Source organism: Oryctolagus cuniculus, chromosome 10 (assembly GCF_051225735.1).
Source record: "Oryctolagus cuniculus isolate XC-2025 breed Fujian yellow rabbit chromosome 10, ASM5122573v1, whole genome shotgun sequence".
Lineage (NCBI taxonomy): Eukaryota > Metazoa > Chordata > Mammalia > Lagomorpha > Leporidae > Oryctolagus > Oryctolagus cuniculus.
Genome location: NC_142876.1, coordinates 41,799,501 through 41,817,141, shown reverse-complemented (window position 1 = coordinate 41,817,141; position 17,641 = coordinate 41,799,501). Strand labels below are relative to the sequence as shown.

At 41.2% G+C, this 17,641-nt stretch overlaps 1 protein-coding gene across 2 annotated transcripts in view; it reads right to left on the bottom strand.

The window, feature by feature from the left end:
• The window catches only part of RPRD1A (regulation of nuclear pre-mRNA domain containing 1A), an 87,357-nt gene that overhangs the window by 42,362 nt on the left and 27,354 nt on the right, over positions 1–17,641 (bottom strand). For both annotated transcript variants that reach the window (XM_089305803.1, XM_002713499.6), the window contains exons 2-4: positions 9,009–9,138; positions 5,936–6,042; positions 5,753–5,850 (exon numbers count right to left, since the gene is read on the bottom strand). In XM_089305803.1, the coding sequence (XP_089161929.1) occupies positions 5,753–5,850; positions 5,936–6,042; positions 9,009–9,138 (335 nt within the window). The remainder of the gene's footprint in view (positions 1–5,752; positions 5,851–5,935; positions 6,043–9,008; positions 9,139–17,641) is intronic.

Genomic DNA, 17,641 nt, shown 5'->3' with positions numbered 1-17,641 from the left:
AATAATTTTATCATGAGACTATTTTAGTTACACTATTTCCATGCAACTATAATTAGGAGAGAAGGACAATTCTTCTTTTCTTGGCTTCTTTCATCTCTCCTGCTCTCTATTCTCTCCTCGCTCTCTCTTGCCCACTCTCACTCTCTCTGTACTCTATGCTCCTCTTCTCTCTCTCACTCCCCTCTCCTCTTCTCTCTCTCTTTTTCCCTCTTCGCCCCTTCCCTCCGGTCTGCTGAGTTTTCCCCAATAAACCCTCTCCCTTAAAAAAAAATAAAATAAAAAAAGGACAATTCTTGGCTGATGATTTCATAACTCATAATATCTATAAAATTATCCAAAGAAAAAGCAATGAAATTTTCTTTTTTTCTAGTTTCTATTCCCATCTCATTTTTTTTTACTTTTTTTAATTTCTAAGACTAGAAAGGGCACCAGAAAATTAAATATATATTTTAAACAGGATAGTACTAATTCTATATATACAGTAAGATGACAATGACAGCCAGTTGCTAACATTCCTTGAAGACAATCCCTTAAACAAACGCTATCATTGGAATCTAGCATATAATAAACCATTAAATGTATTAAGAATGAATAAACCCAGTAAGAAAAGTGTGTTTTAATTACTCTTTGAGAAGCAGAGATGGAGAAAGCTCCATTCACTGGTGCAGGCCAGGGTTGGGCTGGGCTAGGCAGAAGCTGGGAGATGGAAACTCAATCCAGGACTTTCAAATAGGTGTCAGGAAGTCAGTTACTTGAGCCATTACCTGCTACCTCCTAGCATCTGCATTAGCAAGAAGCTGGGATCAGAAGCAAGCCAGGACTTGAACCCAGTTATTCCAACATGGGATGCAGATGTCTTAACTGCCAGGCCAAACGCCTACTTTCTAAGTGTTTTTAGGAAATGTGTTTAAGACCTCAATATTTTTAAAAAATAATTTCGTTACAAAATGTATCACTTCAATAATGGAAGAGGACTTAAGGACAATCATAATTAATCAGGAACCTTGTTTCTCACAGTGCTTCAACTGACATAAAACATTTTAAGAAGTCTTAGAAATTTCTAAAATTTAAGGAGAAATCTGGCTTCATGGTCTTGACAATGAATTTAACTACAGCCTGATTTTATCACACCTCTGTGTTCCTACACAAGTTAATTTTAAGTTCCCAATGCAGACCAATGATAAGATAAGAAAGCAAGGTTGTCTGAAAAAACACTAGCCTATGACGTCTTACTAGACAATGACAGGAGTTCAACTAGATCCAGAGACAGAGACTTTAGTCAATCTCATAAAAAAAGTTATACAAAAAACATGGAAACTACAAAGCTGAACCATCGAAAATTAAGTAGCACAAATAATCTGAAAATCGTTGTCATAAAACAAAAAAGCTGCCGGCGCCCCAGCTCAATAGGCTAATCCTCCACCTGTGGCGCCAGCACACCAGGTTCTAGTCCCGGTCGGGGCGCCGGATTCTGTCCCGGTTGCCCCTCTTCCAGGTCAGCTCTCTGCTGTGACCTGGGAGTGCAGTGGAGGATGGCCCAAGTGCTTGGGCCCTGCACCCCATGGGAGACCAGGAGAAGCACCTGGCTCTTGGCTTCGGAACAGGGCAGCGCGCCGGCTGCAGTGCGCCGGCCGCAGTGGCCATTGAAGGGTGAACCAACGGTAAAGGAAGACCTTTCTCTCTGTCCACTCTGCCTGTCTAAAAACAACAACAACAACAACAACAACAACAACAAAAAATCCCATATCAGAGTGCCAATTTTGAGTATTAGTTACTCCAGTTCCAATCCAGCCCCCTGCTAGTGCACCCAGGAAGCAGTAGATGACTAACTCAGTTATTTGAGTCCCTGCTACCCACATGGGAGACTGGGATGAAGTTCCTGGTTCCTGGCTTCAGCCTGACTCAGCCCTGGCTGCTGCAGCCATTTGGAGAGTGAACCTGAACATTGAAGATGAATCTCTCTCTCAATCTCCCTCTCTCTGCCACTTTGCCTTTCAAATAAAGAAATGCTTTAAAAAAAAAAAAAAAAGCAATATCAAAACTAATACTAGGGGTCGGGTCGGCACTGTGGCATAGCAGGTAAAGCCGCCACCTGCAGTGCCAGCTTCCCATATGAGTGCCTGTTTGAGACCCGGCTGCTCCACTTCCAATCTAGCTCTCTGCCATGGCGTGGGAAAGCAGTAGAAGACGGCCCTGGAAGATGGACCCCTGGAAGAAGCTCCTGGCTCCTGGCTTTGGATCAGCTCAGCTCTGGCCATTGTAGCCAACTAGGGAGTGAATCAGCAGATAGAAGACCTCTCTCTCTGCCTCTCCTTCTCTCTCTGTGTGACTCTTTCAAATAAAATAATCCCAAAAAAAAGGAAGAAAGAAAGAAAACTAATACTAGAGAAGAGTTAAGATGGTTACTCAAAATTGGCACTCTTAAAAAAAGTGCAGCTGTTTGCTTCCCATCTACCAGCAGCCATCAGAAGTAAGCCAGGATGGATGCATACAAGTACATCCATGAGCAATGGATAAAAAAGCAGTCCGATGTTGTACTGTGTTTTCTCCTAATGGTCTACTGCTGGCAGTACTGCCACCTCTCGGAGCTCCGTAGAGCACCCTGCCCCACCCATCCTGACAAGGTTTGCAGACTGGGATAAAGGCCAAGCAAGTTTACCTCATACACAGAATCCATGTGTGCTGCGGTGGCCACAAGCACTCAGTTCCTAAGGGTTTTACAACTTAGAGCAACCCTGTCAATTATGGTGTTAACCACTAGTTTGTAAAAGCCTTCAGTCTGCTGCCGAGGAACGAGCTGGTTGCCAGTATGGAGCTCTGAGAGTCCTGAATTCTTATTGGGTTAGTGGAGATTCCATGTACAAATTCTTTTGAGGTTATCCTCATTAATCCATGCCATAAAGGTATCAGAAGAAATCCTGACAGCCAGCAGATCACCAAACCAGTCCATAAGCACAGGGAAACATGTGGGCTGACATCTGCAGGCTGCAATGGCAGCGGCCTTGGAACGGGGGCTGTCACTCTGCAGCCTGCAGGCACCATAATACCCTCCAGTTCTACTGCTACTGCTAATATAAATAATGTTTGTAAAATTCACACCTAATAAGTAATTTAGGACAGTCATGCCTGCTTACAGGTGTCCTTTTTCTATTAGAACTCGTCTATAGATAACTTCATGAATGCTTTGCCAAACTATGAAAGTTAAAATTAAGTGCAATAATGTTTGAAGACTAAGTGACAGTATATTTTGACTTTATCTTATTAAGGAGTTATATGTCAGTGTTTAAAATATGCTGTGTGGTACAACAGATGTAGAATAATTCTTTATGAGGAGTGCTGGGGGAAAACAGTGAAACTGTGGTTACCCTTTCATGCAGGAGGAGTGGTAAGGGAAAGATCCTACACTTGAGGCCAACATTGTGGCTCAGCAGGCTGGGCTACCTCCTGCAGCAAAGGCATCCCTCATGGGTGCCAGCTTCAGTTCCGGCTCCTCCATTTCTGATCCAGCTCCCTGCTAATGTTCCTGGGAAGGCAATGGAAGATGGCCCGAACACTTGGGCCCCTGTACCCACATTGCAGACCTGGAAAAAGCTCCTGGCTCTGACCTGGCATGGCCCTGCTGTGTGGTCATTTAGGGAGTGAACCAGTGGATGGAAGATCTTTGTTTCTCTAACTCTGCTTTACAAATAAATAAATAAATAAATCTTAAGGGGGGGAAAGAACCTATACCTAGGACTCAGGTATAACTTTCTTTTGGAAACAAGCACTTAGCATAAAATGAATGTACCAAATAGGTACAGATACAAATGTTAGTGTTTGGCTGTTCCAAACACTATGCTCTTAGTACTTTTCAAACTCCTTTCCACAGTAACCAGTGACCTTCAGCATTCCTGTCGCCAAGCCAACTGGTAGCCTGGCGCAGCTGAGCCTTGGTCCAATTCTTTCTACATTTCTGGTACCAAGCCCAATATACACCAACAGTTCTGGGAGTAACTAATTATATCTCTCTTTCAAGTTTCTTTCATGCAGCAAATTTTGGTTTCCTAGTGACTTTGGGAATAGTCTTCTACCTTCCATGGAGCACTCTGAGTTCTTTTTTATCCCTCCCCCCGGAATGTTTACTTTTATTTATTTGAAAGGCAGGGAAGAAAGGGGGACACTGTGGCATAGCAGGTAGTGCCGCCACCTGCAGTGCCTACATCCCATATGGGCGCCAGTTCAAGTCCCGGCTGCTCTACTTCCAATCCAGCTCTCTCCTATATGGCTGAAACACAGAAGGAGGAACTTAAAAGTCTCAATGCCTACTTAATTGAAGGTTCAAAATGAGGGGTAGTATTGTGACACAGTAGGTTAAGCAGCTGCCTCCAACACCAGAATACCCTATCAGAGCAGTGCTCTACTTCCAATCCAGCTTTCTGCTAATAAGCCTGAGAAGGCAGTGGAAGATGGCTCAGGAACTTGGATCCCTGCCAACATGATAGACCAGGATGGAGATTCCTGGCTCCTGGCTTCGGCCTAGCTCAGCTCTAGCTGTTGCAGTTATTTGAGGAGTGAAGCACTGAATATGTTGCTTTCTCCCCTTCTCTCTCTCTCTCTGTGTCACCCTGCCTTTCAAATAAATAAATCTTTTTTTTTTTTTAATTGTTTGGAGTATCTTTTAGAGTTCACTGAATGGTTAATAAACACCATATAGGGGCCGGCACTGTGGTACAGTGGGTAAAGCCCTGGCCTGAAGCGCCAGCATACCATATGGGCGCCAGTTCTAGTCTCAGCTACTCCTCTTCCTATCCAGCTCTCTGCTATGGCCTGGGATAGCAGAAGATGGTCCAAGTCCTTAGGCCCCTGCACCCACGTGGGAGACTCAGAAGAAGCTCCTGGCTCCCAGCTTTGGATTGGTGCAGCTCTGGCCGTTGCGGCCATCTGGGGAGTGAACCAGCAGATGGAAGACCTCTCTATCTGCCTCTACCTCTCTCTCTAACTGTCTTTCAAATAAATAAAATAAATCTTAAAAAAAAAAAAAAACCCACCATATAAATCTGAGCAGATAAAGGGAGTTAAGATAATGATTGCGATTTATCTTATTTTTCCACAGATAGAATTGCCTGGCTTTTCAGAGTTACACAGAACTGTATAAAAACACAGTTGTCACTTACATTCATTTTTATGTTTAACAGCAAAAATATTTGAAGGAACATTGTTTATCTCTAAAAATGAATTTTTTTTAAGTGAACTCCTATAACATAGCAAACATCACATAGTAACAAATATTTATGTAGCTTCTTTCTGGCATCCAGAATTGTAATTTAAAAATCAATTTATAGAACTTAAACACTGAAATTAATAAAGCTTGGAAGTCATTCAAAGTAAAAGTAGGGGCCGGCACAGCGGCACAGTATAAGGTTAATCCTCCACCTGCAGCACCCACATCCCATATGGGCGCCAGTTCAAGTCCCAGTTGCTCCTCTTCCAATACAGCTCTCTGCTATAGCCTGGGAAAGCAGCAGATGGCCCAAGTGTTTGGGCCGCTGCACCCACATTGGAGACATAGAAGAAGCTCCTGGCTCCTGGCTTTAAATCGGCTCAGCGCCGGCTGTTGCAGCCATTTGGGGAGTGAACCAGTGGATGGAAGACCTTTCTCTCTTGTTTCTCCCTCTGACTGTCTATAACTCTACCTCTCAAATAAATAAATAAATAAATAAAATCTTTTTAAAAAAGTAAAAGTAAGGCAATTCTTAAAGATAAAAACTTGTACCTGGGGTGGTTCACTTGGTGACCCCAGAGATGAACAGTTTTCATTTTCATCCACCTTTATCTGTTCATAAGTTCGCTTTCTAGGCTTCTTATCACCATCTGAATTGGAAGAACATTTAAGTTTTAATGAAGAATACATGAACTAAGTAGAGCTCATGATAAGTGATCAAAATTATATACTCACACAGAGCTTGTTTAAGTTGTTCTAATACATCGTTTTCATAAACAGACCTTTCTTCCCAAATAGATAACACTCTTCCGAGGTGCTTCTTACAACTTTCATCAGTTTCACTAAAGGAAAAAAAAATACATATATTAACCTCAGTGATCAAGATATACTCCCAGACTCCTTTAAAAAGCTTTTAACCATTTATGAAAGAAAAATTGCAGATACAATGCTAAAGGTTTTTTCTGTTTTTTTTTTTTTTATTATTTATTTATTTTTTTTTGACAGGCAGAGTGGACAGTGAGAGAGAGAGAGACAGAGAGAAAGGTCTTCCTTTGCTGTTGGTTCACCCTCCAATGGCCACCACGGCAGGCACGCTGCGGCCGGCGCACCGCGCTCATCCGATGGCAGGAGCCAGGTACTTATCCTGGTCTCCCATGGGGTGCAGGGCCCAAGCACTTGGGCCATCCTCCACTGCACTCCCTGGCCACAGCAGAGAGCTGGCCTGGAAGAGGGGCAACCGGGACAGAATCCGGCGCCCCGACCGGGACTAGAACCTGGTGTGCCGGCGCCGCAAGGTGGAGGATTAGCCTAGTGAGCCGCGGCGCCGGCAATGCTAAAGTTTTAGTACTGGTCATTAGCGGTTACAAAGAAGATGTTCCTAACCTAATGCGGGCTAAGCAGGCTAAGAGAGATCCCCAGTTGGTGACTTTTCAAGTGACTCAGCAAGTATGTATTGATCAAGGAAAAGGCTTTGACACAGAGAACTGTTTTAAGTACCACAAGAGAGAACATGGTACAAAGGAGAGAGAGAGAGGCCCAGTCCATTTTAAGAGAGATCAGGAAGAATCCTTGAAGAACTGATACTTACACTGAGATCCCAACACTGGATATATAAAAACTGGAAACCATCTCTTCTTTATCATTAACACTATAGACTAAGATGTTATTAGCTCTTGCCTAGATTTTTGTTAAGTCTTGTCACTGATCTCTCAGCCTCTGCTCTCTCACTTGGGTTTCTAGAAAGCATCCTATTAATGTAAATCCAATCATACTGTTCTCAATCTTTCCAAGAGCTACCAATCATAACAATATTGAAATCAAACTCCCTACCCTGGGCCTTAAGGACATGCTCTGCTTCCTGGCAACCTCAGTCCACATTTCCTACTATCTTCTCCCAAACAGATCTTCTGGTTGATTTGCAAACATGCCCAGCACAACTTTTGCAATGCATCTGTTAAGTATTCCCTCTTGCCTAGCATCTTCTCCTCTTACAAATGGTTCATTTCATCTCTCACTTGAGTTTCTGTTCAAATGCCACCTCCTCCAAAAGTCTTTCTTTACCTCTCTTTACATATTCTTCATCTTTCTCTATATCTTTATCATGTAACTTAGCTCCTTCATACCTTACAGGTCCTTCCATGCTTTATGTTTCTTTACAGCATCTGTCATCTGACTCTGTAATACATATTCTCACCCATCTAGTTACCATCTGTGTCATCCACTGGAGTGTGTTCTTCCACAGAACAGATTTTTGTTTTACTCATTACTGTACCTTGGGGCCAGTACACAGAAGGTAGTCAATACATATTTTGTTAAAGTTGAGGAAGAGGCAATATTTATAATAAAACTCTTCAGGTGGAAAGAACTACAAAAGGTACAGTCAGCTTGAATTAATGACTATAGACTGTGTGTGGAAGAAATGTGACACAAGTCTGGAGGGGTAAGCAGTACCAGGAAGGAAAATCTTAAGCCTCACTCAAGACTACAGATTTGACTTCTGCAACAAATGAGAACCACTGAAAGGCAAGGATGTGTTATGATCAACTCAGTGACTGTCTATAGTTTCCTAAAGGAATCAGACAACAGTAGAGGCTACTGCAAATATGCAGAAAAAAAACATTATGGTAACTGGAAGGAACAGAAACCTAAGGAACTCAGAGAATGCATACTACATAGTATGGGAAGTGAAGAAGAAAGAGTTAAAGACAATGCCTAATTTCATATGTGGACACCTGGATAGATGGAGTTACCATTCACTGAGAGCTGTACACCTAGAGGAGGAGCAAGTTTTTGGCAGGAAGCAAGCAAATCATCAATGCAATATCAGACACAATGAGTTAGAAATGTGTGGGATGTCTACAAGAAGGCAACTGCACATACGAGTACAGACCTATAAAAAGAAAACAATCTGGACTGGAGCATTACGACTCTAAGTTATTAGGGTGTGGATAATAACTGAATACTTGCAGTGCACGAAATCACCCACAGGGCAAGTGAAGAATATGGCCCCAGAAGAAGGCCTAGGACTTAACTTTAAGAAACACCAACATCTGAAAAGAGGGTTGAAGACAATACCTAAAATGAAGAGTAAATAAAAATTAAGAAAGTAACAAACAGCATATATGATAGTCACTAATTTCTTTAAATATGTGTTTCCTGTGACTAAACTTGCAGGGCATGTGCTAAGTTTTCATCCTTTTAACATTCAGTACAGGTCACCACCACTCACCATAAATTTGTTATCATTTAGGCTGATTTAATATTTTACTCCAATAATGTTTGCCCCGCATATATCTTCATATATTTGGAAATAAGAATTTAAAAGAGCATAAGCCAAAGCACAGACATCTGTCCTCAGAATTACCTGTAGTAAAATTTTTAAGACTTATGATTATCTTATGTATTCTCTACTTCTAAAGCCTTTTAAAATGTCATGACATAAACCCAAACACTAGAAAACTTTAAAATCATTACAAGCAATATGAGGAGAAAGGGGACAAAGTATATACAGAAATATCATTTGCAAGATTTATAAGTACAAAAACTTTTAATTTAACACCTTCATTCATTCTTAATGAAGTTCATTCCAATACAGCGGCTGCTTTTCATTTCTTAAAGAAAACTGTAATTTAAACACTTATCTGCATAATCACAGAAAACATTTAAGACATTTACAGATGCTAGTTAACAGCATCTTCAAAATAACACATTCCCTATTTTTATCCTAATGTTTTTAGACAAATTTTTAGCAAAAGGACATATTATGCATTTAAAACAGATTACTTAATACCCAGAACAATTACTATACCTTGAAACATGCTTAAAAGCCTCCACTATTACTGGTGCAAAATCTTTTGTAAACTCCGGCCCCTTCCTTTTGCTGTTCTGAATGACATCATTGGCTAGGTAGAGAAAAGTAAGCTTCCTGTTTGGTTTGGCTGAAAAATAAGAAAAAATTTTAAAATTACTTAAAATATCCTCATTGAACTTGGACAAACGCTCTCAATATCTGAATTAAACAGTTTGATAACCACAACAAATCAACTAATCTTTTTCATATTCAACTCAACCTTCTCATTCTATTCCCAAGCTTATCAAATCATAGCTGCTAAACTCACTAGGATGACTATTCTTTTTGAAGACCAATCACATGAGGGAAGAAAACAGAACACAAGACACAGAGGTAGATTTTTCCATTTTCTTGCAGTTTTACTAAAGCTACTTATCTGGATTCCTTATCTTATCACCACTCCCAAACTAATAGTTTTTATACACTAAAATCCTCATGTCTGTATAAAAACATGCATCTTTGTTACTCTAGCCTGTATTAAATTTTATTAAACTATTAGAAGCAATATGAAATATAGCCATTCAAAATAAGACAATGAGTAATCACTAAGACAGCACCTTAAATCCTAAACTGAATGTAGAATTAATATCCACGTTGATCCAAAATCATTATTAAGCTATTGTAAAGAACAGAGCTCAAAATGTAAAACAGGTTGAGTGACATCACTTCAATCACATTTTTTTTTACTAAGCAGTAAGTATTTGCCAAACTAAAACAATACATGCGAAGGACACCAAATGGGCAAAATATAGATGCTCCCCTATTGGATTATGTCCTTAAACAGCTGAATTCATTTTGACAAAAATATTCCCTAACTCACTAAATTCTATGGGCACGGCTTTCCCTCTAAAAAGTAAACAAGATTTCAAAAACTGCGGGCGAGAGTCCATTTTTACTGTTTACAATCTTAAGTAGCATGATAGTATTAAATATAACTAAAACAAGATTCATAAAGAGGTCAGCGCCATGGCTCACTAGGCTAATCCTCCACCTGCAGCACCGGCACCCCGGGTTCTAGTCCCGGTTGGGGCTCTGGTTCTGTCCTGGTTGCTCCTCTTCCAGGCCAGCTCTCTGCTCTGGCCCGGGAGTGCAGTAGAGGACGGCTCAAGTGTTTAGGCCTTGCACCCGCATGGGAGACCAGGAGGAAGCACCTGACTCATGGCTTCCAATCAGCACAGCGCTGCCTGTGGCAGCCATTTGGGGAGTGAACCAACGGAAGGAAGACCTTTCTGTCTGTCTCTCTCTCTCACTAACTCTGCCTGGCAAAAAATAAATAAATAAAAAATAAAAATAAAAAGATTCATAAAGAAAATTTAGTCCTAAAAATATTTTATATTGACTCTTCACAAAACACTTTTACTAGAATTAGGTTTTAATCATTCCATGTAGTGAAATTACATTCAGAAGCATCACACCTTGTGGCACCTACAGTACAACAGGCAGGTCCAGTGGTCCAGTGTCCTATTCATGTGAGCGAACTTACAGGATTTAAGTCAAAAATCTTGATGAGGCTGCATTTCGTTCTTTAGATTTAACTACTCAATTTATAAATTTATAAACGTAGAGATTCAATACATTAAAAAGCTATTTTTCAGTTCACATTTCTCTTGATGGTAAAGTGGAAACTATAAAGTATGAATCACAACTAATCACAATCTACAGTGCTATATCATTGTATAACCTGGTTTGCCTGTCTATAAAGTTGCCACCCATCACTTTTCATGCTTTTAAAAGTTGCTGGCATGGAATAATGATCAAGAAGCAATGGCAGTAACAAAGACCAACTTCTGATGCTTCTGGCTCAGAGAACAGGGACATGGGGATCCCTACCGTACCCCCATGAAGAGGGTAACGAGGGCCAATCCCAATACTCTACCCAGTCTCTTTCTTACCTACCCCTACTTCCTCAATCCCATCCACAGAGAAGGCTGATATTATTTAGCTCAGGTTTTCATCTCCTCAGCATCAGAGGAGTTTAAAAACTCCTATTTTCATTTTTACCTCTTTGGGAGACAGCCTGCAGTACTTCTCAATGGACATTTGAACCAAGACTCCTTTCCTAACAATGATAATGAACTTTACTATGTGCTATACACTATTTTAAGGACTTTAAGTATACTATCCAATTTAATACAAACAACGTAAGAACCTTTATTATTTCTATTAGGCAGCTGAGCAAACACCAAAAAGATGATAGCTAGAAAGGGAGCCATAGGATTTGAATCCAAAGGTATGACTTCAAACCAGAAATTCCCTCTTAGCAACTATATTATGCCTCCTATCATAAATGAATGTAGATTTATCTTTTGGTAAGATTAAGTAGCAGCTAAAATCGAATTATTTTAGAATGCTGGCCACATAACTCACAGTAGCCAAAAGGTGAAAGTGACCCAAATTGCTTTGGATAAACAAAATGTAGTTAATATACTCAGTGGAATATTAATCTTAAAAAAGAAGGAAATTCTAATAGTGCACATGGATGAATCTTGGGAACACTGCCAAGTGAAACATTCCGGTTATGAAAAAACAAATATAGTATGATTCTATTTATATGAGGTACTTAAAATAGCCAAAACAATAGAGACAAAAAGTAGATGGGTGGGGGCTGAGGGCAGGAGGAAATGGCCAGTTACTGTTTAATGAGTACAGAGTTTCAGTTTTGCAAGACAAAGAGTTCTGAGAATAAATTGTACAAGAAAGTAAATATACTTAACATTACAGAACTATGCACTTAATAAATAGGATGGTAAATTTTATGCTTTGTGTATTTTACTACAGAAACAACACTAATCTCTCAAAAATCATTTAGAATTACTTCTACACTAAAGTAAAAATTTACAGTATTTCAAAATCCATTTCCCAGTTTATATCAAAGGACAAATTCTATTCTAGAAGCACGGATTTTATATAGGGTTCAAATATCAAGTATAGTTTTCCATTTTTTTTTCCTTCTAAAACCCAGGTTAAAATACAAGAAACATCTAGAAATCACAATTTATGCTCTTCCTCAAATTTTCAAGGGGGAAAAACCTCCTTCCATTTAAAAGTACGTGTTTCTTCAGCAATCATTTTTGTGATTTGCCAGAGGAAAATCACAAAAATGATCTTTGAATAAATTTTGGTAAGCTTTTATTTATCTGAAAAATAAGACACAGAAATCTCTCCTGTACTAGCTCATGTTCCCAAATACCCACAAAAGCCGGGGCTAGGCTAAGTGCAGCTGAGAGCTGGTTACTCAATCCTGGTCTCCCATGTTGGTGTCAGGGACTCAGAACACTTGGGCAATCACCTCTGCCTCCCTCCCCTTCCAGGGTATGCAGTAGCAAGAAGCTGTAATCAGGAACCAGAGCCAGGATCAAACCAAGTGCCTCAATGCAGAACAACAGATGTTCCACCTGGCTCAACTCCTATGCCAAATGCTTGTCCAGCATCATTCCATCACAGCTCCCTCAACTAAATGTTAGGCTCCTGTGGATAGTTAGCACAGCCCATTGTCCTGGGGCCTTATATATGAAAACAGGTACAAGAAAAGTAGGAGTGGGAGGCTGGGAGGGGGAGGGAAGGGAAGAAAGAAAAAGAAGTCTAATATATAACAACATATTACTCATGTTACTCACAAAGTTGTGCATGTCCCCCTTGACAAAGGGTACGGTAATTCAAATTAAGTTCATCACACAAGAAATGGTTACATACTCTCCCACAAATAACTCAAGTTATTTTAAAAAATCAATTACCAGGCCACCAAAAGAATTACATAAACAATATGAAACAAGTCTTGTCAATGAAAGAATTCAGGAAATGCTATCTAGTTTCACTAATTCACAGCTGAATATCATAATCTAATTAATTACCTGTTTTATGAAGATTTAATTCAAATGATAATGCTGATAAATACAACAAAGGGCTATAATTTTATTATATTATTTACACTAGAGAACCATTTTCCCAAGAGAAATCTCTATACGGACAGTAGCAAGAGACTGAATTAGTAAAAATATAGACATATTATGAGCACACACACATCAAAGGAAGAATGAGCATGCTGTGGGTCACAGAGGGAAATCAGGAGAAAAGCTATTATTTTATAACAAAAAAACTATTAAAGATATATTATAAATTGTTGAATTTACTTTTTGGTAAACTGAATTCTTAAGAAAAATATGAATTCTAAAGAAAAATATGTTATATACCTGGCTTATACAATAAGTACAGGCCGGCGCCGTGGCTCACTAGGCTAATCCTCCGCCTTGCGGCGCCAGCACACTGGGTTCTAGTCCCGGTCGGGGCGCCGGATTCTGTCCCGGTTGCTCCTCTTCCAGGCCAGCTCTCTGCTATGGCCCGGGAGGGCAGTGGAGGATGGCCCAAGTCCTTGGGCCCTGCACCCCATGGGAGACCAGGAGAAGCACCTGGCTCCTGCCTTCGGATCAGCGCGGTGCGCCAGCCACAGTGCAGCGGCCATTAGAGGGTGAAACCAACAGCAAAAGGAAGACCTTTCTGTCTCTCTCTCTTACTGTCCACTCTGCCTGTCAAAAAAAAAAAAAAAAGTACGTCTGATACCCTCAAATTTGGGAGCATTTAGCCTAGTTATTAAGAGGCCCATTAAAACACCCACATCCCACATCCAGTTCCTGACTCCAGCTTCCTGCTAATGCAGGCTTTGGAAGGTAGCAGTAACAGCTCAAGTACCTGGGTTCCTGCTACTCACGTGAGACCTGGATTGGCAAGATTTAGCTCAGGCACTGGAGGACATATGGAGAGTGAACAAACTGAAAGGGGAGCACTTTCTCTCGTCTCCCTTTATCTCTGCCTCTCGCATAAATAAATTTTAAAATAAACAAATAGGAGTGGACACAAAGACACACACATGCCATACAGGAGTGCCTAGATTGGAATCCCAACTTCAGCTTCCCACTAATGAAGGGAGTGTTGAATTCTTTCCTTCCTGGTCTTTTGGGATTCTTAATGTTCAGTCTTATCTACTTCAGTTTTCCTGTGTACTGGAAGGTGTCCTATCTCTCCTACCTCAAAAACTTCAGTATTTTTCTTTTTGTTTACAAAAATGAAGCTTAAACTTGTTAATCTGCTATTTAATTTAAGAACTTTGCTTTTTTCTGGCTTCATATTCCAATACTCTCTCATATATAATAAGCAATGCACAAATTAGGTTATACACTAGAGTTTCTGCCTGAAATAATTCTATTGACTCATGCTTCATTGTACTTTTTAAAAAAGATTTATTTGAAAAGTGGAGTTACAAAGTGGGGGTGGAGGTAGAGGTTGGGGTAGACAGGCAGACAAAGATCCTCCACACACTGGTTCACTCCTGGTGTCTGCACCAGCCAGGTCTGAGCCTACCTAAAGTCAAATGCCTGGAACTCCCTTGGGTTCTCCCACATGGGGGCAGGGGCCCAAGGACTTGGATCATCTTCCACTGCTTTCCCAGGCACATTAACAGGAAGCTGGATCAAAAGAAGAGACAGGCCTTGAGCCAGCACCCATATGGGTTATTAGCACTGAAGGAAGTGGATTAACCTGCTTAGCCATAACACCAGCCCCTTCATTGTACTTCTGCACTATTAGGTACCAAGCTACAGGTCTTTTTTTTTTTTTTTCTTAGTACCCAATGCAGTGTCTATAAATACAGCAAATATGAAACAACTATCTGTGGAATAAATTAATGCATGGCATGAGATCTTATTATTCTTTGATTAAATCTATTTATAGTCTATCCAACTTAGAGGACATAACTTACATTTAAAGTTTGAAGATTTATATATTTATTTGAACTAATTTTTTTATTTGAGGCCAAGAAACAGGAAGTGAGCAAGCTCCCATCCATTGATTCAATCCCCAGATGCCCAAAACAGCTAGTGGTGGGCAAGGCTGAAGAGATCAATCTGGATCTCCCACATGGGTTACAGGGACCCAACCACCTAAAGCCATCAACTACTGCCCTCCAAGAGCTGAAATGAGTGAAAACTGGATAGAACTGATATGCTCTGTATGACTCCCAGGATACTTCAGATGTTTATCTGGCTATCCCTTTGGAAGAGTTCAGGTTTTCACTTCGAACTATCCACTAGGGATTGATCTTGCTGCTTCTTAAAATCCTTCAAGGATTTTTTTTATTGGTCTCAAGGAAATCCTTCATGTGATCCAAAGATCTTACAAGATCAAGATCAGTCTCGACCCTCTGTACTTTTTTTTTTTTTAACTTATTTGACAGGTAGAGTTAGTGAGAGAGAGAGACAGAGACAAAGTCTTCCTTCTGTTGGTTCACCCCTCAAATGGCCGCCACAGCTGGCACTGCACCGATCAGGAGCCAGGTGCTTCCTCCCGGTCTCCCATGCAGGTGCAGGCACCCAATCACTTGGGCCATCTTCCACTGCCTTCCTTGGCTACAGCAGAGAGCTGGCCTGGAAGAGGAGCAGCCGGGACTAGAACCTGGCGCCCATATGGGATGCCGGCAACGCAGGCGGAGGATTAGCCAAGTGAGCCACGGCACCGGCCCCTACTCTCTATACTATTCTTCATACCTAACACCACTATTCCTTCAACTTCCTCAACTCCTACCATCCTCCATACCTCAGTTACATGGGTTCCTCTAGCATTCCCTAGGCAATCAACTCACATAAGCTAGGCAATTTGCTCCCAAGGTACTCCTTATTTTTCTTATGGTGCACTTACCCTAACTTTAACTGTTCTTATTTAACTTAGTACTTCCCAACTAAACTAAGTTCCACTGAAAGCAACAGTTGTCAGTCTCATCTACCAATCTGGAAATGAGCCCAACCACTGATACTTTGCTCAGTTACTACGAAATGAATACTTTTTTTTTTTTTTTTTTTTTTGACAGGCAGAGTGGACAGTGAGAGAGAGAGACAGAGAGAAAGGTCTTCCTTTTGCCGTTGGTTCACCCTCCAATGGCCGCTGCGGCCGGCGCGCTGCGGCCGGCGCACCGTGCTGATCCGATGGCAGGAGCCAGGAGCCAGGTGCTTTTCCTGGTCTCCCATGGGGTGCAGGGCCCAAGCACCTGGGCCATCCTCCACTGCACTCCCTGGCCACAGCAGAGGGCTGGCCTGGAAGAGGGGCAACCGGGACAGAATCCGGCGCCCCGACCAGGACTAGAACCCGGTGTGCCGGCGCCGCTAGGCGGAGGATTAGCCTAGTGAGCCACGGCGCCGGCCAAAGAATACTTTTTTAAAAAGACTTATTTACTTATTTAAAAGGCAGAACTGAATCCAGCACAGTGGCATAGTAAGTTAAGCCCCTTTCTGTGTCTCCTCTCTCTGTAACCCTGCCTTTCAAACACATACATAAATCTTTATTTTTTTTTTTTTAAAAAAAAATGCCATTTCTAGATGTCCTAAACAGCACTCTGGCCTCAGAATCAGCCCTTAAGGCATTCGGATATGGCTGAAGAGCCCATGAGAGTATTTTAGGCATAGAAAGCCAAGACACTCTGGGGGAGAAAAAAACAAAACAAACCACCTAAATCAAAGATCTCTGCATGTGAGATCCCAGTTGAAAGAATGGGCCATCAAAGAAGGAGGTACCTTTCTCTGAAGGGAGGAGAGAACTTCCACTTTGGCTATGACCCTGTCTGAATAAGATCGAAGTCAGCGAACTCAAAAGGCTTCCATAGCCTTGGCAACTCATGACTAGAGCCTAGGGAGATTACTGACGCCATAAACAAGAGTGTCAAATTGTTAAGTCAACAACAGGAGTCACCATGTACTTACTCCTCATGTGGGATCTCTGTCCTTAATGTGTTGTCCAATGTGAAGTAATGCTATAAGTAGTACTGAAACAGTATTTTACACTTTGTGTTTCAGTGTGGGTGCAAACTGATGAAATCTTAATACATACTAAATCAATCTTCTGTATATAAAGATAATGGAAAATGAATCTTGATGTGAATGGAATGGGAGTGGGAGAGGGAGTGGGAGATGGGAGGGGTGTGAGTGGGAGGGAAGTTATGGGGAGGGAAGCTGTAGTAATCCATAAACTGTACTTTGGAAATTTATATTTACTAAATAAAAGTTTAAAAAATGCCATCTCTTAGAAAACTAGTTTGGCATTACCTACCAAACATGGAGAAGCGTATATATAAGGTTTTTTTAAAAAAATATTTATTTATTTATTTGAAAGAGTTACACAGAGAGAGAGGTGAGGCAGAGAGAGAGAGATATTCCATCCAATGGTTCACTCCCCAATTGGCTGCAATGGCCGGAGCTCTGCCGATCTGAAGCCAGGAGGCAGGAGCTTCTTCCGGGTCTCCCACTTGGGTGCAGGGGCAAAAGGACCTGGACCATCTTCTACTGCTTTCCCAGGCCACAGCAGAGAGCCGGATGGGAAGTGGAGCAGCCGGGTCTCAAACCAGCAGTCATATGGGATGCCGGCGCCTCAGGCCAGGATGTTAACCCACTTCACCACAGTGCCAGTTCCAGAGAAGCATATACATGCAAATTTCATATAGAACAATTTATCCTATGGGTATATTCTCATAAATGCAAAAAGAGGTTACTAAGGTTATTCAGGACAGCATCAGCAAAGACATGACAAAACATAGTTCATCCATACAATCCACG